Source organism: Mustelus asterias, chromosome 9 (genome assembly GCF_964213995.1).
Source record: "Mustelus asterias chromosome 9, sMusAst1.hap1.1, whole genome shotgun sequence".
Classification (NCBI taxonomy): domain Eukaryota; kingdom Metazoa; phylum Chordata; class Chondrichthyes; order Carcharhiniformes; family Triakidae; genus Mustelus; species Mustelus asterias.
The window spans coordinates 108,819,849-108,847,140 of NC_135809.1; the positions used below are offsets into that span (position 1 = coordinate 108,819,849).

At 41.8% G+C, this 27,292-nt stretch overlaps 1 protein-coding gene across 6 annotated transcripts in view; it reads left to right on the forward strand.

The window, feature by feature from the left end:
• Window positions 1-2,473: 2,473 nt before the first annotated feature.
• LOC144498905 (nucleobindin-2-like) overlaps window positions 2,474-27,292 on the forward strand; it is a 59,923-nt gene continuing 35,104 nt past the window's right edge. For 4 of the 6 annotated variants that reach the window (XM_078220785.1, XM_078220787.1, XM_078220790.1 and 1 more), the window contains exons 1-2: window positions 2,474-2,821; window positions 12,274-12,411. In XM_078220785.1, coding sequence (XP_078076911.1) covers window positions 12,274-12,411 — 138 coding nt within the window. In that variant the 5' untranslated portion in view covers window positions 2,474-2,821. The remainder of the gene's footprint in view (window positions 2,822-12,273; window positions 12,412-27,292) is intronic. The other 2 variants (XM_078220786.1, XM_078220788.1) reach the window with 1 other exon arrangement.

Genomic DNA, 27,292 nt, shown 5'->3' on the forward strand with positions numbered 1-27,292 from the left:
CTGAAATCAAGAGTGCGCACACAAGAGAGAGTTGGAGCTGCCAGGAAGGCAGAGAAGAAGAATACCTAATGCCAAATTAAAAGATGCAGCGATCAAAGACTTAAACACAATGGGACTGGAATAATTGCAGGAGGGGATGGAGAAAGGTGATCAACCAGCATTGTGGCAACCCCTGACAAAATGAGAGAAGGTAAGGAAGAGAAAAAATTGATACAATAACACACATTAATTTGAAACATTTTAATGTGTGTTGTGAAATCACTATAATCACTTCTTGGCATTTTGACTAAGATCAGGTGTGAGATCAGATGTAATGCCCGTTCTTGGCCAGAATTCTCTAACCTCGCCAGTGGCTGGGATTCTCTGGTCCCATTGCAGTGAATCGAGTTTTAGCTGAGCGCCAAATTCTCCGTTCCCATTGGCAGCAGGGGCGGGGTGAACGAGATCGGAGAATCAGATATCAGATACAGGAATGAGATAGAGAATCTGGTGAACTGATGCGGCAACAATAATTTCTCCCTCAATGTCAACAAAACGAAGGAGATTGTCACTGACTTTAGGAACCGTAAAGGAGAACATGTCCCTGTCTGCATCAATGGGGACGAAGTAGAAAGAGTCGAGAGCTTCAAGGTTTTAGGTGTCCAGGTCACCAATAACCTGTCCTAGTCCCCCCCATGCCGACACTATAGTTAAGAAAACCCACCAACGCCTCTACTTTCTCAGAAGACTAAGGAAATTTGGCATGTCAGCTACGACTCTCACCAACTTTTACAGATGCACCATAGAAAGCATTCTTTCTGGTTGTATCACAGCTTGGTGTGGCTCCTGCTCTGCCCAAGACCACAAGGAACTACAAAAGGTCATGAACATAACCCAATCCATCACACAAACCAGCCTCCCATCCATTGACACTTCCCCTGCCTCGGCAAAGCAGCCAATATAACTAAGGATCCCTCGCACCCCGGACATTCTCCCTTCCACCTTCAGGAAGAAGATACAAAAGTCTGAGGTCTCGTACCAACCAACTCAAGAACAGCTTCTTCCCTGCTGCCATCACTTTTGAATGGACTTACCTTGCATTAAGTTAATCTTTCTCTACACCCTAGCTATGATTGTAACACTACATTCTGCACTCTCTTGTTTCCTTCTCTATGAATGGTATGTTTTGTCTGTAGCACGCAAGAAACAATACTTTTTACTGTATGTTAATACATGTGACAATAATAAATCAAATATCCCAGTCCTTGTCAACTTGGATCTAGTATGTCTCCTTCATGGGGACCATGAATTGGATTCAATTTGAATTGGTTTTTGGAGCAAGCAAGGAGATGGGTTGCCTTGTCAATTCTGCCCATTGGCTTTGTAACTCTGAGAAGGGAATAAAAGTTTTAAAAATGGTAATCTTCTCAGGACCTATTTCAGACACTTATTCTCAGGACACTTATTTCAGATGTATATTAATGAAACAAAATAAACAGTGACCTAAATCTTGCTTATCAAACTAGATGTTGCTCTGGCTATGACGACTCCCGTCCTGAACACAGGGACTGGCCTGGGTTTGTGACTGGGGTAGTGTCGATATGCGCGATCTTCTTGGAGATCCTCTCCACTTGGAGCCGGCAGTTTGCGGTGTCGATGGTAGTCATGATGTGGAGATGCCGGCGTTGGACTGGGGTACTCCAGTCCAACGCCGGCATCTCCACATCTGGGTTTGTGATACCAGGGCAAGTCGTGGAGATGAGGGTTGTGGCTGGTTCTCTTGAACAGCCTCGGCCGTGACACATTGTGCATCTGTGGATCAGCTGGCAGACCACCTACATGGACTGCCTCCCCCGCCCCTTGCGGACTACCGGTGGTCGCGCCTTGAAAACCAATGCCCGACAACACAATGAATGGATTCAACTCAAGAGCCTAGAATGAAAACTTTCCACCTTCCTTCCTCATTTTTTGTGTGTCAGTCGGAAACCCTAGGCTTGCATCTATATCATCCCTCGAAGGAGCAGAGACTGCCAATGAATGTTGATGATACTAATCCTGGTACCAAGATCTGGCCAATGTCTTTCACTCTTAAATAAACTCACAGCTGGAAAGATTTGCATCTCTTTGCAAGCTGCACAACTGTTCACTGTTGATAGTTATATATATACACACAGGCTTCCAAACATTCAACTTAAGCGAAAAGGCACTCCACTTTCTCAGTCCCACTGCTTATTTGGGATGCCAACAAGATGCAGCACAGATAACCCCTTACTACATTGACGTCACATCCCCTCCAAGTGGAGTCGGATCCCCAAACGCCACGTACGTGGATTTATTTTCTCCCCTCAACCTACCCTGCTGCCAAAACCACGCTCCCTCCTGACTGACAGCACAACTAACCAATAGGGGATGCGTATGCCTGCAAGGCGGGGCATCAGTGTACAGTTTAACCAATGAAAACGATAGGAGGTGCTGGTGCTTGGGTAGGTTGCACCGTTTGTCAACCGGAATTGAGTTGAGCTGAGCTGTATGATGTCCATACAGTAGCTTCCTATCTTTGGAAAGGGTGGTGAGGGGAAAAATCGGGGCTGTGCATCTTTCCGCAGACCAACGGCGCCCCAGGGTTAAGCCAAGGACTACTCCCGCCTCAGCTCCCACATCCAACTTCACCATTGGAAAAGAAAGACTTCATTACCCAAAGTCCTGTCAGAAAGTAGGAGGTACCTGGCTATTCAGGGTAAGGAGGAAAGCAGCACCGTTAACAGTAGTTCGTTGTGTGAAATTTCTTTGGTTTACAGTATCGGAATCGTTGTGTGGTGAGCAGCTTGTTTCGGATTTGAAGGTATTAAACCTATCTGCCGTTGTCATCAGGTGACAGTCTCATTCTTCATACTTTGCCTGTGCCCTGTGGCAAAGTGTCTGCTCAAATCGTGAAACATATGTTTATGCTGCAGGTTAAATGTCAAAAATGTTTCTTAATTCCATTTCACAACACTTAGGGAATTAATTTACAAGCTTTTTGTTATATTTATAACCAAGGGTTATTAAAAGGCTTATTGCAAATGATGGCAAAACATTTCTGGTACATAAAGTTGTACCAAATGAATATAAATAAATCATGAGCACTTAAAATTAGAGTTCTGATTCTTAAATGTCACTCATATTTATTTCTGTGCACAATATATAGGCTTATAAATACTATCTCTTGTTTGAAATGTTCTACATCCCAATAGTGTTAAAATGATCCTACTTTTAATTTGCCCCAACTTTTAGAATCAGGCTGCACAGATTACAGATACAGTAACAGAATGAAATTACTTAGTTTGATTTTTAATCTACACTGTAACAATAACTATGGGTAAGTAAATTGGTGTGCTTGGTAGTGTTATACAATTGAGTTTCAACACAGATGCTTACTCTGAAACATTTTAGCCAATTTTCAGAACATTTGGTGACCCTGGAGAATGGAGTTCTGAATAGTTTTATTTGAGATAATTGTTAAATACTGATTATGTACATGCTGTTTTAATACAACCCAGATTAAATAAATGTATCCATTTTCATGTTCTATGTTTGCAGAGGGAAAATTTTGATCACAGTTATGTTTCTCTTGGTCAGAAACACGAGTAATGAGACTGTTGTTGCTGATGAAGCAAATGAAATTGAAAAGTTAGTGTTTCCAAAATACATGCTCAAAACACTAACAAAAATCTAGTCGGTAAACATAGTTTGGAATGGTTTGGAAAATGGCTGGAATTATGCATCTCTCAGCAAACGCAATGAATTGGACTTTTTACCCCTCTCTTCAGATGGGGCTGTTTTTGCACACAGGTTGTTGGAATTCATAAAGACACAATGACATCCACCATGAATGTCAGGTCCAATGATCTGTGCTCTTAACCAGCTAAGTAGAAGGATGGAGAAAAAATAGTGTGAACAGAGAAGGAAATGGGGTGAAGTGGAGTCAAATTAGACATAGAAAGAAAGAGAGGGGAAAAGATGGGCCGAGGAAAGGAACAAAAAGAAAAAGTCAGAGTTATTTAAAAAAAAAATACACTCAGACCAATTTACTGTGGCAAGAATGACTCCTCATTTCATCATTCTGTTTCTGAACCTCCACAACTGAGTTAAAAATCAGGTCATTAACAATATCCTCTATTTGGTTAACAATATAAATCCACTAATTTCATTACTTTCAATGGGAATCTTGTGCCATAATTCTCTCTTCCCACAAATGGCCGATTTTTACATATTTCCCAGCGATTTCTGCGCAAATAGGCTATCTAATAGAGTTACCTATGTAAGAGGATTGCTAGGAAATGCTAGAAACTGCCATAGAATATTCCTGAGACCACATTTGTTCTAAATGTTCGCTGGAGCTTTGATATTGCAGATAACCTTTTTTTGGCTTATGTAATTTAGTCAGTATTAACTCAATTTTTCATAAATTGGACTAAAGGTTGGTATGCTTGCTAGTTTCTACCCTTCATCTTCTCTCTCGCTGCTTTTAACAGATGAGGCATTTCGTCATTGGTTAGAAATGCTTGGTAACATCAGGAGAAATGTGTATTTTTATTCATGTTGGATTTTCTAATTTTGCTATTTCTTGTGAGGACCAACTATTCCAAGCTTATGCCTTATTAACGGAATTGAATACAACTTTAGTATACCATAGGACCATAAGTGATCTTTATATATAATCGTAGAATCTCTACAGTGCAAAATGTTATAATGTAACTAATGGCAATATGCTGTGAGGGTCAGCTGACTCAGTAGACAGGGTAACCAATGGCAAAATGAAGTGGTGATCAGCTGACACACTATAAATAGAAAGCAGATGAGAATTTGGGGAGCTTGTATGGTCCAGGGCATGGTCCCAAGTGTTGGAGTAATGAAGTTTCTTTATTAAACCATTTTCTTTGATTTTACTTTCTGAAGTTGGTTCTTTCATTGCCTGCAATTCAAGTAACCTTACTGCCAGGTGAACACAGAAGAGGCCATTTATTGAATCTGCACAGACTCTTTGACAGAGTATCCTACGTAGGTCCTCTTCCCCTGCCCTATCCCTGTAACACCACATCTTTGCCGTGGCTAATCCACCTAACCTGCACATCTTTGGACTGTGAGAGAAAACCGGAACACTCAGAGGAAACCCACCCAGACAAAGGGTGAATGGGCAGACTCCACACAAAGTCACCCAAGGCCTGAATTGAACTAGGGTCCCAGGAGCTGTGAAGCAGCAGCATTAACCACAGTGTTGCCATGCACTGATGACATGGGAGTTATTTTGCAGTTAAATGCGAGAAGATTTACTATTTAATTTGTTTTTAGTGATGGTGGTTGAGAAGTTGGCCAAGGCGTTTCTTATGTTATCACCCTGGACTATATCATTCTTTCATAGGATGTGGGTATCGCTATCTAGGCTGGCATTTTTATTATAGAACATAGAACATAGAAAAGCTACAGCACAAACAGGCCCTTCGGCCCACAAGTTGTGCTGATCATGTCCCCACCTACCTAGGCCTATATATAGGCTTGCCTATATATAGGCTTACCTATAACCCTCAATCCTATTAAGTCCCATGTACTCATCCAGAAGTCTCTTAAAAGACCCTATCGAGTTTGCCTCCACCACCATTGACGGCAGCCGATTCCATTCACCCACCACCCTCTGAGTGAAAAACTTACCCCTGACATCTCCTCTGTACCTACTGCCCAGCACCTTAAACCTGTGTCCTCTCGTAGCAGCCATTTCGGCCCTGGGAAAAAGCCTCTGAGAATCCACCCGATCTATACCTCTCAACATCTTGTACACCTCTATCAAGTCACCTCTCATCCTTCGTTTCTCCAAGGAGAAAAGAACATAAGAACATAAGAATTAGGAGCAGGAGTAGGCCATCTAGCCCCTCGAGCCTGCCCCGCCATTCAATAAGATCATGGCTGATCTGAAGTGAATCAGTTCCACTTACCCGCCTGCTCCCCATGACTCTTAATTCCCCTACCGATCAGAAATCCATCTATCCGTGACTTAAACATATTCAATGAGGTAGCCTCCACCACTTCAGTGGGCCGAGAATTCCAGAGATTCACCACCCTCTGAGAGAAGAAGTTCCTCCTCAACTCTGTCCTAAACTGACCCCCCTTTATTTTGAGGCTGTGCCCTCTAGTTCTGGTTTCCTTTCTAAGTGGAAAGAATCTCTCCACTTCTACCCTATCCAGCCCCTTCATTATCTTATATGCCTCTATAAGATCACCCCTCAGCCTTCTAAACTCCAACGAGTACAAACCTAATCTGCTCAATCTCTCCTCACAATCTACACCCCTCATCTCTGGTATCAACCTGGTGAACCTTCTTTGCACTCCCTCCAAGGCCAATATATTCTTTCGCAAGTCAGGGGACCAAAACTGCACACAGTATTCTAGCTGCGGTCTCACCAATGCCTTGTTATCTATCCCTAATTGCCCTTGAGAAGGGATGGTGAACAACCTTCTGGAACTGCTGCCATCCTTGTGGTGTAGATAAACTCACAGTGCTGTTAGGGAGGGAGTTCCAGGATTTTAACCCAGCAACAGTGATAGAAGAGTGATATAGTTCCAAGTCAGAATGGTGTGTGGCCTGAAGGGGAACTTGCAGGTGGTGGTGTTCCCATGCAGCTGCTGGTCTTGTCCTTCTAGGTTTTAGAATACCTAAGTTGCAGGTTTTGGAGTTGCAGTTGAAAGAGTCTTGGTGAGCTGCTGCACTACATCTTGTAGATAAGAACGTACGAATCAGGAGTAGGCCTTTGAACCTGCTCTGCCATTCAATCAGATCATGGCTGATCTAATTTTAGCCTCAACTCCACATTTACACCTAGCCATGTTAAGCTTTCAACCCCATGCTTATCAAAACTCTATCAATGACTTTGCTTCCACAGCCCTTTTAAGACAAGTGTTCCAAAGACTCTCAACCTTCTGAAACAAAATTCTCATCTCTGTCCTAAGTGTGCGACCACTTATTTTTAAACTGTGGCCCCTTGTGTTAGATTCTCCCACAAGAGGAAATATCTTTTCCACATCCGCCTTTGCCAATACCCCTCAGAGTGTTTTATGTTTCAATCAAGCTGCCTCTTACTCTTGTATTTGCTGGAAATTAAACATTTATTGTGTGCAGTTTTGGTGTCCTAATCTGAGGAAGGATGCTCTTGCTATAGAGGAAATGCAGTCAAGGTTTACCAGGCTGATTCCTGGGATGACAGGTCTGTCATATGAGGAGAGACTAAATCGGTTAGGATTATAATCATTGGAATTTAGAAGAGTGAAAGGGGAATCTCAAAGAAACTTATAACATTCTAACACGATTAGACAGGGTAGATTCAGAAAGAATGTTGCCGATGGTGGGGGAGTCCAGAACCAGAGATCCTAGTTTGAGGATAAAGGGTAAACCTTTTTAAGACTGAGGTGAAGATAAATTTCTTCACCGAGAGAGTAGTGAATCTGTGAAATTCGCTATGCCAGAATCTTGTGTGATTTATTGAGGTAATTGGATTTTGCAAGCCCAGGCAAGTCGTGGGGGTTACAGATAGTGTGACATGAACCCAAGATCCCAGTTGAGGCTGTCCTCATGTGTGCGGAACTTGGCTATCAGTTTTTGCTTGGTGACTCTGCATTGTCGTATGTTGTGAAGGCCGCCTTGGAGAATGCTTACCCGAAGATCAGAGGCTTGACTGCTGAAGTGTTTCCCGACAGGAAGGGAACATTCCTGCCTGGTGATTGTCCAGCGGTGTCCATTCATCCATTGTTGTAGCGTCTGCATGGTTTCCCCAATGTACCATACCTCGGGACATCCTTTCCTGCAGCATATCAGGTAGACAACGTTGGCCGAGTTGCAAGAGTATGTACCGCGTACCTGGTGGATGGTGTTCTCACATGAGATGATGGCATCTGTGTCGATGATCCGGCACGTCTTGCAGAGGTTGCTGTGGCAGGGTTGTATGGTTAACCATGGACAGACCAATTTAAAAGAATGAGAGTTCCTTTGGGAAAGTTGTAAAACTTGAGTTGGGTACAGAGATGGGAAAAGACAAGACCATGAAGGGATTAAGTGAAAATTCTTGAATTTTAAATTCAAGGCTTTGGGTTGGGTGGGGCATAGATCCAATGTATGTCAACAATAACTTGCCACTCATGAACCAAGTTTAAGTAATAGCTTAATAATCTTCTCCATAATAAGATCATAGATCACAAAGGGTAATTTTGATGGGAAAAAGGACATATTGGAGTGAAATGCAATTGGTCCGTGGCAGCATTGTGTGGGTAAGCAGGATGGGAAGGAGTTTGATAATGATAGCTCCCCATCAGTAGGAAGGTCAACAACGGGGAAAGGTGAAGCAATTTGGGCTGCTGCTCATCAGGAAGTAGTGCAGGTGCCTTGCACTCCCCTTTCAGAGAATGCCAGGAGTGGAAGAAAGAGTAGCTGTAGGCTGATACGAATGAGGTTCATACTTCATACAGTGGCAGGTGAATATGAAGGTGGAAGAACAGAAGAATTGGGGGAGACGCAAAGTGCCCGTCCTCCAGCACATGGCCAGCCTCAATTGCCCTCCTCCCTCCCTCTCTCACCGATCCCAGTGTAGAGTGGCAGGAGTCCCTCCACCCCCCAGGGGATCTCGCTGCCCAGTGGGCAGTGCCAGTTTGCCCTTGGCTGGTGCCAGGCTGACACTGCCAGGCTGGCACTGCTGAGGGGCAACCCTCCTCCCCAACCTTGCCCCCAGAGAATACCGTCCCAGGCCCGCTAATCATATGGAAGTGTCAATTTCCATGACATTTCCATATGATAATTAACTCCTCCGGCTCGGAAAAATTAGTAGAATTATCAAAATCTTACACCACTTTTCTGTAAATAGAAAATGTTTGATTTTTTAAAAAAAACACCTGGGACACTCGCGATTGGCTGGACACCAATTGTGAACCTCGTTAAAGACCCCCTGCTGTTGTCTCCTGGCCATAGACGAAAGAGAACTATTCACCCCTTGTTTCCTTGTGCCCCTCAAATTTTATATTCCATTTTGTACAAATGATGCATTTCCTCTAGATATAGAGCAGTCACAAACAAAGCCACAGCTTCTTGTCAACATATTTTAACCCAAGCCCTACAGATACAAAAGCAATCAGAACAAAGGTTTAAAAAAACTTCCTATCATAATATCAGAAAATAAAGATATCTTCCTGATCCAGATCAATTAAAGCAATGCATGGTTTGTTTGAATTTAAGGCGTCATTCTAAGAACAAATTGCTTCCAGCCATTTCTTCAAACAGAACTGCTGGAAATGCACTTTGGCAACTTGTTGTAAAACAGTTAAGTGTTTGTTCCTCACAAACACAATCGTTGTGAAGCATCCCAACCACCTTGACTGTCCACTGTGTCACTAACAGAAATTCAAACTAAACCATTTTAAAAGTGGCTAAGAAATAAAATCTATAGATGTCACGGACCAACAACAAATCCGAAAAATTAGTAGAATTATCAAAATCTTACACCACTTTTCTGTAAATAGAAAATGTTTGATTTTTAAAGAAATGTGTGGTCTGTTTTCCTGATCCCTTGGTTTTTGTGATCCAATTCATTAATAACGCACATCAAACTTGAGTTGGGATTAACTCAGAAGGTAAAGTTTATTTCACAAAAGCCCAGGGAATAACATCTCATGCCAAACATGAACGTAAGACATAGTAACAAGGAGCAGGAGTAGGCCATTCAGCCCTTTGAACCTGCCCCACCATTTAATGTGGTCATGGCTGACCAGATAGTAACCTCAAATCTGTATCCCACCTATCACTCCCTTGCTTACCAAGAATCTGTCCACCTCTACCTTACCTGTGTGGAGTTTGCACATTCTCCTCGTGTCTGCGTGGGTTTCCTCCGGGTGCTCCGGTTTCCTCCCACAGTCCAAAGATGTGCGGGTTAGGTTGATTGGCCATGCTAATATTGCCCCTTAGTGTCCTGGAATGCGTAGATTAGAGGGATTGGCGGGTAAAGTCTGTAGGGATATGGGGGTAGGGTCTGGGTGGGATTGTGGTCGGTGCAGACTCGATGGGCCGAATGGCCTCTTTCTGTACTGTAGGGATTCTATGATTCTATGATAAATATTCAAATACTCTGCTTCCACCACCTTTTGTGGAAGAGGTGACTCTTAACCCTCTGAGAGAAAAAGTTTCACCTCATTTTCCGTTTTAAATGAGTGATCCCTTATTTTTAAACAGTGACACTTCGTTCTAAATTCTCCCACAAGATGAAACATCCTCTGCACATCCACCTTGTCAAGTCTCCTCAGGATGTTCTATGTTTCAATCAAGTCACCTTTTACTCTTCTAAACTCCAGTGGATACGAGCCTAGCTTGTCCAAGCTTTCCTTATAATCCTCATAAGACAACCTGCCCATTATGGTTGTTATGTAAACCTTCTCTGAACTGCTTCCAATGCATTTACATCCTTCCTTAAATATGGTCTCACTGGTGCTCTGTGTAACTGAAGTGTAACCTCCCTACTTTTGTATTCAATTCCTTTTTCAATAAATGCAGCAAGAAATGAAAAGCAAATGCTTTATTACTTGCACACACTGATGTGATTTACAGAGACCAAAGCCAGACTGTAAAGAGGATTTCTTTCATGTAGAAGTTTGAGTTCTGATGACTCGAGTTGTAATATTCACTTTTCAGTTGGTGCTGACCACAAGGTGAAGTAGGTGTACAGAGTTTGGGTCAATTCTCTAGGCAATCTTTCAGCAGAGACAGGCTTCAAGGTACGTGCTGTTGCTACCTGGAGGTGCCTGCTTCTTGATGGAGGAGTGGAAGGTGAACAACTGGAAAGATTTAATGAGGAAATTCCAGAGCATAGGACCTGATGGTCCACCAATAATGGGGTGAAGTAGGGTGAGAGATGCACAGAAGGCTAGAGTCAGAGCAATAAAGATTTTAAGGGGTGGTGGTGCAAAAATAGGTTACAGAGGTGAAGAAGGTTGAGTTATTTGAACAAACAGTGTGTGAAATTCAAATTAAGGTTGTTGGGACTGTGAATTTTGGTGAGCAGAACTAGGTGATCACATGATATAGCTACAAAGCTTTGGTTAAATGGTGATTAAGTGAATGTTGAGAATGGGATTTTGAAAGGGAGAGCACTGTAGTAGTTGAATACAAATATGTCAATGCCATGGGTAAGAGTTCAGCAGCTGATGGATTAAGTTAGGTATAGAGGAAGGCAATGTTAGGATAGCTGAGGTAGGCAATCTTTGCTTTGCAAATATGGAGTCAGAAACTCTGCTCAGCATCAAATGTACTATGGAGGCTTTGTACAGTCTGGTTCAGCCTGAGACATGGTTGGGATAGGCAATGGAATCACTGACAAGAAATAGGAAGTTTGTGCCAGGGGACAGAAGATGACTTTGGTCCTCTTGATGTTCAACTGGGATAGCTTGATCTTAGTTTCAGATAAAGCTCGGCATAACATCATGGGCCGAAGGGCCTGTTCTGTGCTGTACTGTTCTATGTTCTATCTATGTTCTATGTCTAAATTACAGCCACAACCCGCTACCTCATAAAAAAATTATTTTTATGTTTAAGTGTGGATCACGAGTTCAAAAGGCAACTGGGATTGCAACTGAGTCCAATGTTATCCAAAGATGTACGTTTTACTAACAGGGTTAGTGGATCATGATTAAGAATGAAAACCTCACTATTCGTCCCCTTGTCCAGCCCAGGAATATCAAAACCATTTACTGTCACTGTAATGCTGCCATGGCTGGGAACTTCCTCATCTGTATAGTTCAGCTCCATACTTAACTATTTAAGCTAAAACGAATGCAGCAGTAAAACGGTGGACTTTTTGGGTCCTGTTGAATTCATATGGATTTGTATGCTAATTTTCAATGAAGTAGCATGGGATTTTCAGCCTTGATGTATTTATAACCAAATGGGGAGCATGTTCTTTAAGATTACAGTGAGCATTTTATTGCTTCAGCTTATTAATGAAATGTAATGAATTGGTCACTGTTCTATAGAATGTTTCAAAGTAATCAGTCAAATGTCACACTGATGGGCACCATGTTTATATTGATGAACAAAACTGCTGTATTTTAAGAGTTTATGGTGCAATGCGATTGTCAGTTTTCTGACTTCACAATTTCTTGTGCTTTTAGGAATGATCCTGCAGCATTCTTTCTACTGCTTGATTGATCTAATTGAAATGTTGGAGATGAATAAATACATTTTGAATTGTTATGAGGAAGATTTCTGATGCTACTTTTCTTTCTAAACTGTAGATGGACTGGAAGAGTGTGTCAGTGTCTCACTGTTGGTTGCTGTTCTGTCTCCTTGCTGCTGTTGAAAGTGTACCAATTGATAAAATAAAGGTGAACAAAGTAGAAGAGCCAGTAGAGCAGGCTACAGTTGAAACTCCAGTAAGTATTCCGATCGTTCCACAGGTAAAAAAAACTTATAATGTATCGAATCATTGAGAGTTTGGTTGCATTGGAGATGTTAGAAGTTCTGTGTCGTTTTGAGTTTGTTTATGGTTGAGTAAAGCATAAACATGGGCCAGTGAATCATCTGTATGCAGCAATGTAATTAATCCTTAATTAGTTATGCAAGACTTTATTCTCTTCTCCAAATGCACATGTTAATTTCATAAAAGCTATCCATTCATAAAATTAACCAAGAGCAATGAACAGCTGAGGACAGTGTATCTAATGGTGAAAGAGTAAAATAGTTGTTGAGATTAAGTAAATACAGTTTCCAAGGGAATAAAATCATTTGTTTATTGGGTGCATACATGTCCCTGCTTCATGTAGCAGGAAGCAGTGATAGTCAAATATTTGTCCTGATGCATGGTGAGCAGAGATTTCTTGCAAATGGATATGAGTCATGGGTGGAGTGACAGAACAGCAATGATACCACAGGACATAATGTGATGTCAAATGGCTGGACATCTGCCACTGGAGATTCCTGTGGCTTATCAGCAGCCATTTGAAGCTTAAGGTGTGTACTACATTTAGGAGAACAAATGGATTTGAGTGTGACAATCTGCTATTTCACCAGGGAACATTGATGCAGTTACTGGAGAGGAACACGTTGGCACAAGTTATATTCTGCTCCTGCAACCTCAGATTCTAAATTCTGAAATTCCTCCTGATGTCTCTTTAGGAAACACTTTGCTGTTCGTTTTGGAAAATTCCGTTCAAAATGTTTCTGACTGAAAATAGGTGTGTGTTTCTGTCCAAAAGTGGCCATGTTTTCTCAAAAGAACTTCTGATACTCTGTCAAAAAAAAATCAGGGGTGTGGTTTGTGCTGTCACTCTGGCAGGGTGGGGTGTGATAGAGCTGGCAAGTCTATTTGTAAAGGGAGGCCAGATCTGTGATAAGAACAGCCCCCCCCCCCCCCCAACCCCCTTTCCAAGGCATTGGATCACCCACACAAAAATCTCAGGATGATTTCTCCTCCACCATGGAAGTATCAACGTTTTTCTTTATCCCCCCCCCCCCCCCCCAACCTTGCGGTTTGTTGTCAGTATACACCCCTTCCCCCAGGGAAACCCCCCCCCCCCTTCCCTCAGTGAGAAGGGTAGCCCCTTTACAGTGACCCTTTGCGCTGACTGGGTGCCGGGGGTAGCGTCCAGTCTTGGCCTTTAACGTCCAGAGTTTCCAGGCACTTCTGCACCACCAGCGTGGTCAACACAGCTGGTTTTCGATTTTGGAAACCAGCAGTGAATTGCGCTGGTCACACCGCCAGTGGGTGGGGTAGCATTCCAATATAATGAAATGGAGTAAAGCTGTTCCATTATATTTAAATTAAATTAAATCATTGCAAATCAAGTTCATGCCCTGGGCAAATGTGTCCCTAAATCTCACCTGTTCTTGCCTCTGACAAAGTAGGAGAGAAGTTATCAATATCTTTGAATCATGCAGTTAATGGAATGCTAGTAGCAAAGTGGATGGAAAGTAGAGTTGAGCAATATGTTCTTTGACAACTGTTCAAAACTAAACATGGCTCATACTCTGCTGTTCTTTTCTATTATGCATCTTATTATAATAATTATACTTTTCATTGAGTGGGTGATACAAACATCAACAAATATTTGCACTGTGGTTTGAAGCTTTCTCTTCAACATGCAGTGAAGCCTATTTAGCAGAATTTAAATTAATATCTGTACTTTTTTCTGATGGCAGTTGCTTATATCCAATTACAATGAAGAAAGTAGTGCCAAATACTATTGGCAGTTTTATTTTGTATGTTGTAAGCAGATGACACCAAGTCTTCTATTTCTGCACAAGTATCTCATCATGGGATGTTTATGTTAATGTGTTTATATGTGCATAAGTTATCAAAACTGGCAGAACAGGTTGAGAACATGGCTCATAAAGCACACAGTATGCTAGGCTTTATTAACGATAGCATAGAGTGCAAAAGAGAGTATGTTGAACTTGTATAACACACTGGTTCAACCTTAACTGGACTACTGCATCCAGTTCTGGGAGCTACGCTTCAGGATAGACGTGAAGACGCTGGAGAGCATGCAGAAAAGATTCACATGATACATAAATAGATTGGAGAAGGTGGGATTGTTTTCCATGGAGAAGTTTGAGAGGTGATTTAGTAAAAGTATTCAAAATACCATGAGGGGGATAGACTGTGTAGATAAGGAGAAACTGTCCCCACTGGTACAAGGATTAAGATCAAGAGATTAAGACAATTGATGACAAAAGCAATTGAGACGAGAGGAGAAACCTTTTCGCTCCGAGCAGGTAAGACCTGAACTGTGTTGCTGAGCTTGTGGGGGAGGCAGTTTCAATCAAAACTTTCAAAAGAGAATGGGATTAATTCCTGAAAAGAAAGAACGTACAGGGTTACGGGGCGAGGTGGGAATGAGGTGAATTGTTTCTGCGGAGATCTGGCATATGCATGACTGGCCAAATGACCTCTGTCTGTGCTGTAACAATTCTGTGATTAAACTCATGTCTACCACCGCCCTGTGATCTTAATCTAAACTGTGATCAACTGCATAAAAATTACTTTGTTATAACATTATTGTGGTTTCAAACAGTGAATTTCCTCCTGTGAATGACTTGTGGAAAATAACTGCAGTTTTGGCAAGAAAAATGACCGATAAGAATTTTCTTCCCCACAGAATCGAGTGCTGTAACTGATAACAGGTGATATTTTGCAGTTTAACTTAGGACAATTTTTACTACTTCCATACTCAAAAGTATGAATTAAATACATTCCACTCATCCAAACCTCTCATAAACTTGCACACCTTGATCAAACCTCCTTTCTCTCTCCTTTGCTCCAAAGATAACAACCCCAGCTTTTCCTTGCTAACTCTGCAGCTAAAGTCCCTCATCCCAGGAACCATTCTGGTAAATCTCTTCTGCACTTACTCGAGGATCCTCTCACATCCTTCTTGGTGTGGTGATTAATTTAGCTGTGGCCTCAACAGAGCATCATAAAGATTCAGCATTACATCCCTATAGATGTATTGATTACCTGAATTTACAAAGCACAATATTCCATGTGCTTTGCTAATTATCCTCTAATATATCCTGGCATCTTTCAAGTTCTTTGCACATGAACCTACTGATCCATCTGTACCTGCACTCTCTTTAGAACTGTACCTTTAAGTCTATGTTCGGAATTTTCCGGCCCCTCATGCCGAATCATCTAGCTTAGGAGGCCGGACTGAAAAATTCCGGTTTATATTGCCTTTTCCTATCCATTCTGCCAGAATGTATTATCTCACATTTCTGCATTAGATTCCATTTGGCACTTGTATGTTCATTCAATCTAGTCTTTTAAAAAAAACAATCATTTAACAAGACTCACCTTGTTGTGTCGTCCTACTTGGTTCACCTCATTCCTTAGCACCATGTCTGGCAATGCCACCTTCATAATTAGACTTGAGAGCACATTGATCAAGGAAGTTATGGACACATTTCAGAAATTCTTCCCCTCTTTTCTTTTTACTTTAACAGTATTCCAATTGTTATTTGGGTAAATAGAAGCCCCCAATGTCACCACTTTATTGTTCTTGCACAATGTATGATTTCTCTGTTGATTTGCTCCTCTATTTCTCTGTCACTATTTGGAGGCCAGTAGAGTTATCGTCTTCCCCCTCCCAAGTGGTGTGGTCATACCCTTTTTGCCTCTCAGATGTAACCAAATGGATTCTGCGCTTGCCCCCAGTGTCATCCTTTATTTCCAACACTGCAATATGTTCCCTAATCATTATGATTACCCACCTCCCTTTTTTCCTTCCTTATCATGGCACTTACTTTTCAAAGATACATGGTCTTTATCTTTTTTTAAAACCACATTTACGTTATTGACACTGTTAACATATTCTCATGAGGCTATTTGTGTTCGGCACTCACCAGCCTTGTTCATCACACTCTACGTTCACATTCAGAACATGAATTTTTTTCCTCGTTTGTTTAGTTTGCCCGTATCTAATCTGGTGGTACTAACTTCTCCATTACTATCCAGTGCTCTCACTTTGCACCTTATTCCTCTTTTTTTTACTTCTATATGCTGGTGTAGCCCCCACTGTCGACAATTTAGTTCAAACCCTCCCCAACCACACTAATGAACCTCCCTGCAAGGACATTGATCCCAATCCTGTTACGCAACCTGAACTTTTGGAAGAGATACCCCCTGTCCTAATCCCCAAGAATCTAAAGCCGTTTCTCCTGAATTGTACCTCATGCCATGCATTAATCATCCATGTCCTTGTATAGTATGTGACCAGGGAGTAATTTGGAGATTGCTACCTTCAAGATTCAACTTTTTAGCTCCTGAAAACCTGACAGTGGGACCTCAATACTTGCCCTCTCTATGTCACTGGCCCAATTGTTTCTTAATTGTGGAGTGAATCTAATTTGGCTATAGGTTAGCATCTATGATGTAGGAAACCTCAGGAGGAGACCAGATGGCCCATCCACACAGCATTTCTGGCTGAAGATGGTTGCAAATACTTCAACTTCATCTTCTGCTCTAAACTGGTAACATTACCATTGAGAATGGGGATGTTCAGACAGCTTTGTCCTTGTACTAGTTGTTTAATAGTTCACATGAATGCAACAGGACTATTCTTTGATCGTTGGTTGCACCATCACTCAGTTCTGTTTATAGCATGATATCAACACCTCAATTTTAGATGCACCTGATGCTGGACCTCAAACTCCTCTACACTCCTCATTGAACCAGGGTTGACCGCCTGATTTGATAGTTGTAGCGTGAGGACTCTGCCAGGTCAGGACTCAACAGTTTGTGGTGAAATACAATTCTGCTACTTCTGATGGTCTACAGTACCTCATGGATGCTCAGATTTGAGCTGTTGCAACAGTTCTGAATCTATCCCATTTAATACAGTGGTCGTGCCACAGATCACGATGAAGAGTGTTTTCCGTCTGAAGATTGCACAATGATCAGTTCTACCAATATTTTTCTGGACAGATACATCTTTGCCAGGTAGATTGGTGATGGCAAGTTAATTTTGGCACATCTTGGTTACCTTGCCAGAGATCCCGGCAGTTTTTTCCCTCAGGGTTTTGTCAATATTGATACTGTTGGTCCATTCTTGGTGATGGACATTGTACTCTGAATGAAGGATTTCAGTTTGTGTCCCTGTTAATTCTTCCAAGTTGTGTTCAACAGAGTCGACAGAGAAAGCTATAACTTGCTGAAATAATTTTTTTTTTTTTATACTTTTCCAATTCAATCAAATCAATCCAATTCAGAGTCTCAACAAGTTGAGACATTTCCGATCCAGGCTGACAAGACAGGGCGGGTGACTAAGCCACCCTGTCCTGGGCCCGATCTACATGAGCCAAGCTGATTGGAGTAGGGGGAGGTTCCTCCTCCAAGACTTGGGCTCATTTGCATCTTAGCCAAAAGGCCGAGATGCCGCTTTTAAAAATTGCTTCATATGAAACATATGTAACTTGCTGAAATAAATGCCTTAGAACATAATGCTTTAGAACAGAATCTCTCTAGCCAGCAAAAAGCTTTAACATTATGGGTGAGTGAGTCAAGACTTTGGTGTGCCTGTTTTGTGTTTGAGTCGGATGCTGAGGTTGATGTTGCATGCTCCCTTTGGTTTTATTCTTGGTGTTCATTGTAGTAGTAGTTTGATCCATCTGAGTGATTTGCTAGGCCATTCAAAAGGGCAGCTAAGAGTTAATGACATTGCTGGGGACCTGGGGTCATATATAGGCCAGATCAGGTGAAGGGGGCAGGTTTTCTTTCCAGAAAGGCATTAATGAACTCATTGAATTTTAGAGAGAGTCTGATAGTTTCTTGATCATCATACTGATTAATTTCCTACGTGGCTTGATGGAATTTGAACTGTATCTATACTATGCTACATCATATCCATGATTGTTGTTGACTCATCTGAAAAGACACAAGTTAGCAGTCATACAGTGATGTGACTCATATGGTTTAAATCACTTAGCTCAGAGAATGATACCAAAGTGGTTACGTTACTGTGTTCGTAACCCAGGGAAGTGGACTAATGATCTGAAGACATGAGTTCAAGTATAATAAATGTGATATGTTCAGCATTCGCTTTCTGTTGGAAGGAATTTTTTTGTCATTTTTGAAAAGTAATGAAGTAGCAGTGAGCAGGATACCAGAGCAAATTAAGTTACTTTAATTTATACAGCCAGAATATTTATAAGCTCTGACCTACCACCTAGCTGAAGGAAGTTTGGGTGTGACCTGCAGGAAAATCATTTAAACTTTGACCTTGCCCAGTTTTTGCTGAGTGGCAATTGAACTTTGTGGCTATCACCTGGAGAACAGAACAGCACATTGCACACTGAATGGGAACACAATGCTATTCTTCCAGAAGTTATGTGATGTATATTGTGAAGAACATAAATTTAATCTAGCATTTATTTACTTCGGACGTACTATATATAGCTACCATATAAATGGGTAAGAACCTTTCCACAAATCAAGTTTCCTGGAATCATCAGGAGTGACAGAATACGTGGAAGCCAAATTGGATGTCGATTTTGAGTGTTATGTTTCACTGCCCATCTGTGCACTCACTTGATAAGTCACATAATCAAATATTTTCCCCAGTTCTTCTGTCCAAAATTGGAATTCATTATTCATATGGTCGTCACTGACTAGACTTGCATTTACTGTCTATCCCTGGTGCTCTTTCAGAAAATGGTGATGGTAGACTTTTTCGAACTACTGAAATCAATGTGGGGAAGGTGCTCTGGCGATACTATTAGGCAGGGAATTCCAGGATTTTGATGGTGGGATGCTAATATATGTTAAAGTCAGGATAATCTGTGACTCGGAGCTATTGGTGTTCCCGTGCACCTGCTGCTCTTGCCCTTCTGGATGATGGAGGTTGTGAGTTTAAGAGGTGCTGCTTGTCTGGTATGAATGATTCTTGCCACTTGCATACCCACATGCACATGAACTGAATAACATCAAGGCTTTGGTGAATATGTACAAGTAAATGTTTACAATTGTTTTATTTGTACTTGGTCCATGGTTTCTGGGGTTCAGCTGTAGTTTCTCATTGTTTGGTGATGTATAATGAAGAAAGCAAACACAAGGAAGGTGAATATTGCAGACTAATGGGATTTATGTGTTTATTTATCTGCCAGTTATGAAATTAGTTGGTACAGTTTAATCTAATTTCCAGTGAGTATTGGTAATAATTGGCATTGTTTTTTGGAGGGGGGTCATAATGGGAGACAGAATCTCACATTGGTGCATTAAGGGATGCTGTTCTAAAGTTGTTATGGGAGAGCAGTTTTGATTGCCACAGTTGGAACTGTACAATACCTGATCTGGGAGTGTTTGACACTGGATGTCCAAATGAGGTCCATATTAATGACTCAATTTAATGGACACAATGTAAAAAAAAATCCTCAAATGAATCTTCATGTGATTTTGGCAAGACAATATTTAAAAACAAGGTTCAACTCTTGATATATAAATGTCCCATCGGGGCAATTCCTGAGAGTTTGTTGAGTTGCAGATCTCATTTGACCTACAAATTATTCACTTTTCTAGAATATATTCAGCAAATCAATGTCTGTTAGAAGATTTTGGGGGCGATCTTACCAAAAACATTCTAAGCACCAACCGAGTGTAAAAATAGGAGTTTCAGACCTGTTCGGCGAGAGAAAAAAATCAAATCTTATGACACTTAGAAAAAAGGCAAAGTGTGATTCTCACCAGTAGGGGGAGTGGATGGTGTCTATTCATGCTGGGAAGCCAGCTGCTGACTACTAGAGTCTGCTATTGTGTATGCGTCCTTTTCTCTCAGTGCACTTGTGCATGCGTCCTCTTGTCTCAGTGCACTATATCAAGAGTTCACAATGCACTGGGAGATTGTTTTTCCAGCAGCCCTCACGCGCTGCTTCCCCTTCAGGCCCTGCCCCTTGGCACTGCCAGGGTACTTCGTGTGCAGGACCAAGATGCCAGGCTGGCATTACCCAAGGGGCACTGCCCACCTCTGCCTCAGGCCACCCAGAGGGTTTCAATGGCCACCGGCGAAGCCATCACATTATGTCCTCATTGGTGGGGACTATATGTGATCCTCACCAGTGAGGACCTCCACCAGCGAGGCCATTAAAGTAAGTGAGCCTGAATGATTGTGCCCCGGTTTCACTGATCATATTTCAATTTATTTAGAAATATTTGAATCAACCTCCCACCCTTCCCAGGTACAAGGCTGATTACGCCAGCTTAATAGAGCCAGTAATATCATGAGATTGCGGGTGCGAACCTGGTTTTTCACCTATTCTCGCAATCTTACCAGCTCGCCCCGCTGATCGGCTGACATGACGAGCCGGTAAGATCGCCCACTATTGCAAAGTTTTGGGAGTACCACACGGGAGAAAACTGGGGGATGATCACAATAGTTCTCTTCAGTTGCTTACTGTCATTCAGAATAATGTCCTAATTTTAGTGATTTGTCTCCTGTCTAACTTGTTCACATACAGGCAATGGAAATCAGAACATTTTCCATGTTTGGCTGGATTGCAGACATTTTCTTGAAAGAACAGACGCTTATATTCGTTCCATCTAGCCTTCACTAAATGGCTGGTGAATGTGTATGTGTTTTTCTGAACAATTCCTAAAATATTCATGCATAATAGCTTCATGTAAATGTCACTATTGCCAAAAAAGATCCATTCATTTTGCTCAGTTAGAACACTTCTTCGTAAATTGTGTTTCAGATCGGAGCCAGAATCTTTTGTTCCCAAAGGAAGTGAGGAAGGAGGCCTGAAAATATGGTGGGTTAGCACCAGGACCAGTACCGTAAAGCCTTCACTTCTCCACCGGAAAAGTTCTGGGTGGGATGGTTGACCTTCCTATCTGGCCTCCACTTAAGTCCCTTAAGTGATTAATGATCACAGAAGGGCCTCTTCCTGCCTCTGCTACAATATTCCCAGCTCCAAGGGGACCTGTATGACTGGAAAAACTGTGCAGGCCGCATGTTAGCTGGTGGGAGGGACTCCCTCAATCTGCACTAAACTCTGCATGATTGAGGTCATGGGACAGCCACCCCCAACTCACGAGACCTCACCCCACAAACAGCATTTACGTCTACAGGGGTCCTCAGTCTGGAGGATGGCCTGCCATTGTCTACCTGTTAATGTGATGGAATACTCTCCACTTGCTTGGAAGAGTACAGCTCCAATAACACTCAAGAAGCTTAACGCCATTCTGGAAAAAACAGCCCACTTGATCGCTATCCCCCCACCACTGATGAACAGTGACAGTTGTGTGTACCATCTACAAGATGCACTGCAAGAGCTCCCCAATGTTCTTGGGCAGCACCTTCCAAACTCTCAGCCACTACCATCTAGAAGGACAAGAGCGGCAGATACCTGGGAATAGCACCACCTGAAGTTTCCCCTCCCATGTCACTCACCATCCCGACTTTTACAAAACGGCCACCTCTCATGACCCACTGACTAGGTAAGCTGCAGGACTGCTGCTACAGTCGCAGTCTAAACAGGATTTACTGCACATTTAAAAATACATCTTACCTTTTCCTTTCATAAAGTGCACATAACTTGAATTGTATCAGGCAATACTGAGCATTTCCTCTTCATGCTGGCTATGTCATCATCTAAATCGAGAGATCCTCACTGTCATACTGCCTTCTACAAAATATGCATTATAAACAGAGCATCCCTTTTTTTTGAACAGGATCACAGAACATCTTGGCAGTGTTTTGAAAAGAACCATAGAACACCCTGCGTTTTTAAAAAAAAAAGATATCCGGCACCCTATTCTCAACATCCCAGTGACCCATGTGCAGATTCCGACGCCCACTTTGAAAAGCCCTGATCTAGGAGGACAAGGGCAGCAGACACAAGGGAACACCACCACCTGGAGGTACCCCTCCAAGTCACTTATCATCCTGACTTAGAAATATATCATCGTCAAAATCCTGGAATGTCCTCCCTAACAGCACTGTGGCTGTACCTACATCTTGGGGACTGCAGCAGTTCAAGAAGGCTGCTCACCATCACCTTCTCGAGGGCAACTAGGAATAGGCAGTAAATGCTGGTCTTGTCAATGATGCCCCATTCCATAAATGAATTCTCAAAAGCTGGAAGCTTCTTCCCCTGGCTTCTACTGATTTACTGCATGCTGTAGATCAATATAATTTAAGACACTGACTGACTCGTCATATAAAACCTTGTTTGTATGGCAGCTGATCCTCTCTTCATTAAGAAAGGCCTATCTCAGACCAACAAGGCCAGCCAATTGCAGAAGCATTGCAGGTAATAAAGAAATGATCGAGACCATCTGAAAGTGACCGAGGTATGCTTGACTTTTCAGGAATCTCTCGCTTACTAGCTTGATTGCTGCAAATTAAGTTCAACCAGCTGAAAAGCCGATAAATTAAAACTCAGTCCTCTGTTAAATATGAACAGAACCATGTTATCATTTTGCACTTTCAAATTTAATTTTTGTTTTCAGCTTCAGCATATGCCAATGATGGCATAATTTATCCTCTAACAAAAATGTCAAAACAACCCAGTTAAGTTGATGCTTCAAGAATTTGAGAGAATAGTACAAAACGAATAATTTTCTCTGTTTCTCTTGAAGAGAAACGATTTATTCTCGGATAATGTTTCACAGGTGCTAGAATCCCCTGAATTACTTGCATATGTGGTTTATTTTTGGTGAACAGTTCAATAATGAGTGCTGGCCAGGAGTCAGTGGGTGCCTTATCCACAAGCTTAGTGTGTTCTTATCTAAAGTCTGTATAAGGACATCTTCAAGCAGTAGTTGATGAATAGTATCAGGAGTAGGTAGGATCCCCAGCTTTGCTTTTTCTTCCCCCTGCTTCCTCGCAGTCCACCTAAAATCAACCAACCTAGTCACATTAGGGCTGCGAATGTTGAATTTTCTGGTCTCTTTTTGGCTCAGTTCTATGAAGCTGTAGAGTACTGAATAACAAACGGAGCTTTTGAAAAGCCCTTGAATAACACTTGGATCCAAATTTAATATATTCCAGTATGGTGCTGACAGCTGGAACCAGTTCACTATCTTTAGTGTGTTGACCGTAATCTGACAGCAGAGGTGTACACCCACATTGTGGTTGGTCTGTCATACTGTTTGCTTTCTGTAGGTCTGTCATACTGTTTGCTTTCTGTAGTTCTGGCCACTTATATATAAGGTTTTCGCAGAATTTGTTGCAGTTGGCTGCAGAACGTTCTGTAAAAATGGCTTTAGAGAATCTTGATTTAGAGAATGCAGCCTCTTAACTCACTAGAGAGTGGATGATGCAATATGGAAACATAGACCTAATTTTGTTCAAACCCAGGTCAGAACATGACAGAGAATTCTTGTAGTCATAGGCATGATCAGAAGCTTTCTCTAAATCCCCTTCAGCAGTCACCCTTGAGGCGGGTTTATTCAATCTGGTGTGATTTCTGAGATCAGAGAAGACAGTGTGTTCCATTTTTAATTTTAACCTGACCAGAACATACGTTGCATTCAGTCGTTGCCTCCGCACCAATCTCACACCCTAGTGGACTAGACTGTATTCCATGGTCTCCTTGAAGGCATTCTGTGCTGTGTCTTGAGTTTTAAGGTGAACATGATTCATTGGGTGGCAATATGATCGGGCTTGATGGAGAGGAAATAACTTTTTGGTGTGGCACATGTTAGGACAGAATGAAAGCAATGTATGAAATAGTATTGGGTTTTGATTGCAATAATTTTGTGGTCATGTGAAATGTTGAGTTGGATGAGGTGATATTTTGTCACCCAGTCTGTGGGAAGAACATCTTGGGCTAGGATTAGCCTGGCAATGTAATATCCTTCTCACAACAGCTGAAAATGGGTGGCACAGTGGTTAGCACTGCAGCCTCACAGCATCAGGGACCCGAGTTCAATCCGAGCCTTGGGTGATTGACTAGGTTGAGTTTGCATGTTCTCCCCGTCTCTGCATGGGTTTCCTCCCACAGTCTAAAGATGTGCAGGTTATGTGGATTGGCCATGTTAAATTGCTCCTTCGTGTCCGAAGATTTGTTGGTTAGAGGGATTAATGCCATTACCATGTGGGATAAATACATGGGGTTACGAAGATAGGGCCTGGGTAAAGGTGCTCTGTCTGACAGTCGGTGCAGATTCGATGGGCTGAATGGTCTCTTTCTGCACTGGAAGGATTCTATGATTCTAAGCTGAATTGCATCTATTTCAAATGTTTCTGATAGCAGTCCATTGTGCAAGGGGATTTTCAGAGAAATGTAAACTTTCATCTGGTATAATTTTTAAAAAAATGTTATTACTGTTGTTTCTGGGTCCTCAGCAGTCCTTTTCGGGGAATGTATGAAAGGGCTGGCTCTGTTTTCTGCTTCCAACCATGAGTCATGTGAGTTGACCACCTTCCAAACAATGATCCACAGATTCTAGTAGTACAATGCAGCTAGCTGCCCTCCTTCGAACTAGAAAAGTGAGGACAGCTGGGTTTGCATGGAAAAACCAGGCCAGAGTTGAAACTTGAGTCTCTCCATTCCACATCTCTTGGTAAAATTGACACAAGCTTTTGATAATTAAATACAATACTCGCAAGGAAACAACCTGCTGAAACTGTTGAGCAAAAATGGTCTTGAGTATTGACACAGTTCCGATAGCATTTCTGGATTCAGACCACCATAGACCATGGGAGGTCTATTTTCATATAAATTTTCAGCCTGGCAGTTAAATAGCATGGGTCCTGAAGTTCTTATCCTCCATGGCTGTTAGGATATGGCTTTGATTACAAATGTGATTGGTTCAAATAAACTAGACTTGCTAGTTGTTTACAGGGTGGACTTGTACTATGGTTTGCTTAATTGATGCCATACTAGATTTCTTTTTTATTTTCTGTATACTCTCTGGAGTACATAAACTCCACACAAGCTGGTTCCATAAGTGAATGACTGTATTTGGAATGTATCAGTCTCAATTCATATTTACAGTGAGACTTGAATTTTGCTGATCTGGATGAGTGGAGAGATTCAGCGAAATCTGGAAATCGGCTATCACAGATTTGTCAACTGTACATGTGTGCACTTAACTAAAAATTCACTTCTCCTGACTCCTTTGTCTTGTTCAATTTAAAGGTCCACATGTGAGTTCAGACTGTGACGGGTTTATTTCCTCTATTAGCATATTGGTTAACAGATTGGTTTTGGCCAATGTGCTACGAGTACATTTAATTTTGGCCGTACCAAATTGGGCAAGTTTATTTTGGAGCTGTCATTAGCTGCACAGTGCCAATGCAGTTGGTCAGGCATGGCACAACAATTGTTTAGAAATAACTTAATAAAGTGTGAAGTTATTCACGGAAGTGTGAAGTTTTGCACTTTACGTGAATTGAATGGTGGAGCAAATCATTCCTGACTGGTCCACTCCTGGTCTTAATTTTTATACTCTTAGCAAGTTAGTGATTGTGCCCTATTTTAGTAGAGAGGATTTTTATTTGCAAGCATGCAAAACCAATGTACTCCGAGAAATACACCATTTGATATCAGCTGACAAGGATCAAAACCGGATACTTAGATGTGTGCAACTTCAGCACCATTCACATAGCTCAAAACCATGCAGAACACAACAGTTTGCTTGATTGGTGCCCCTCCTTCTATCACTGGCACAACAGCAGTTCAAGATGGCTTCAAGACCTCCTCTCGGAAACTAAGGATGAGCAGTAAATGTGGCTTTGCCAACTTCATTCACTCTCCCAGAACAAATGAAAGGAACTATGGTCATAGCCAAATCCAATGGTGTCATTGCCTGAAGTTTATACACTTAGACTTCTCAACAGGTGTTCTGGAATTAAGTGATCAGCAGTGAAGGTTATCGCTGATATCTTGCTGGTGTTAACTGTGTATTCCATCTGTAGCTCTGACAAATGTTCTCTAAGCTGTATAGCAGCTTGAAAGTTCCCACACAGGCCACACACAAATCGGCTTCGATACACAGTTGTACAAAATAACTCGAAGGGGCCATGCAGTTAAACTGTCTGTAAACTCCCAAAAAATATAGGGGGAATGTTATCTCTGACATCAACTACTTCAGCAGAGCACAGGGATTGAAGCTACAACCTGTCCTTGGTGGCCTTACTGCAAAGACAGCACACCTGATGCATTAATCAGTAAACAAGAAACTGTACACCAATTATGACCATAATAGGTCCACCTGTCAAACAATTGTTAAGATTAAAATGTAACCTATATGTCTTATTAACCTCTGTCTGTGAATGGACAGTTTTGTAGTCAATTAATTATCCAATAGTCTTTGGCTGGCTTCTAGGTACTCTGCAAAACCAGACCTGAAGAGGTCTCTTTAAAACAAAAAGAAGCGCACTGACTCGAAACATGAACTCTGTTTCTCTCTACAGATGCTGCCAAACCTGTTGAGCTTTTTCAGCATCTTCTGTTTTTATTCCAGTAGAGAATGCAGTATGAATTTCCCCTTCCGCTTCTACTGCAGTGAAGAGATTCCTAGCTTCCACCTTAGGAAGAATAGTTACAGGTTAGATCAAAAACTCTGACTTGGGGATTCAAAATGGAATTCTCCCTGTTTATAACCTCCCTTCTCCCTACCTTTGTAAATATTGATTCAATGGTCAGATACAGTCATAGCATTCATTATGTGATCAATGCTTAAACTTGTATCACTGAGAACAGGCACTTATTTGCACTAAGGGTTTAATTTGAAATAATCTTTTGTTTCTGTCACCTAACACCTAAAGCTCAGACCATATAAAGCTAAATATTGATTCTTTACTCTGCTAATGT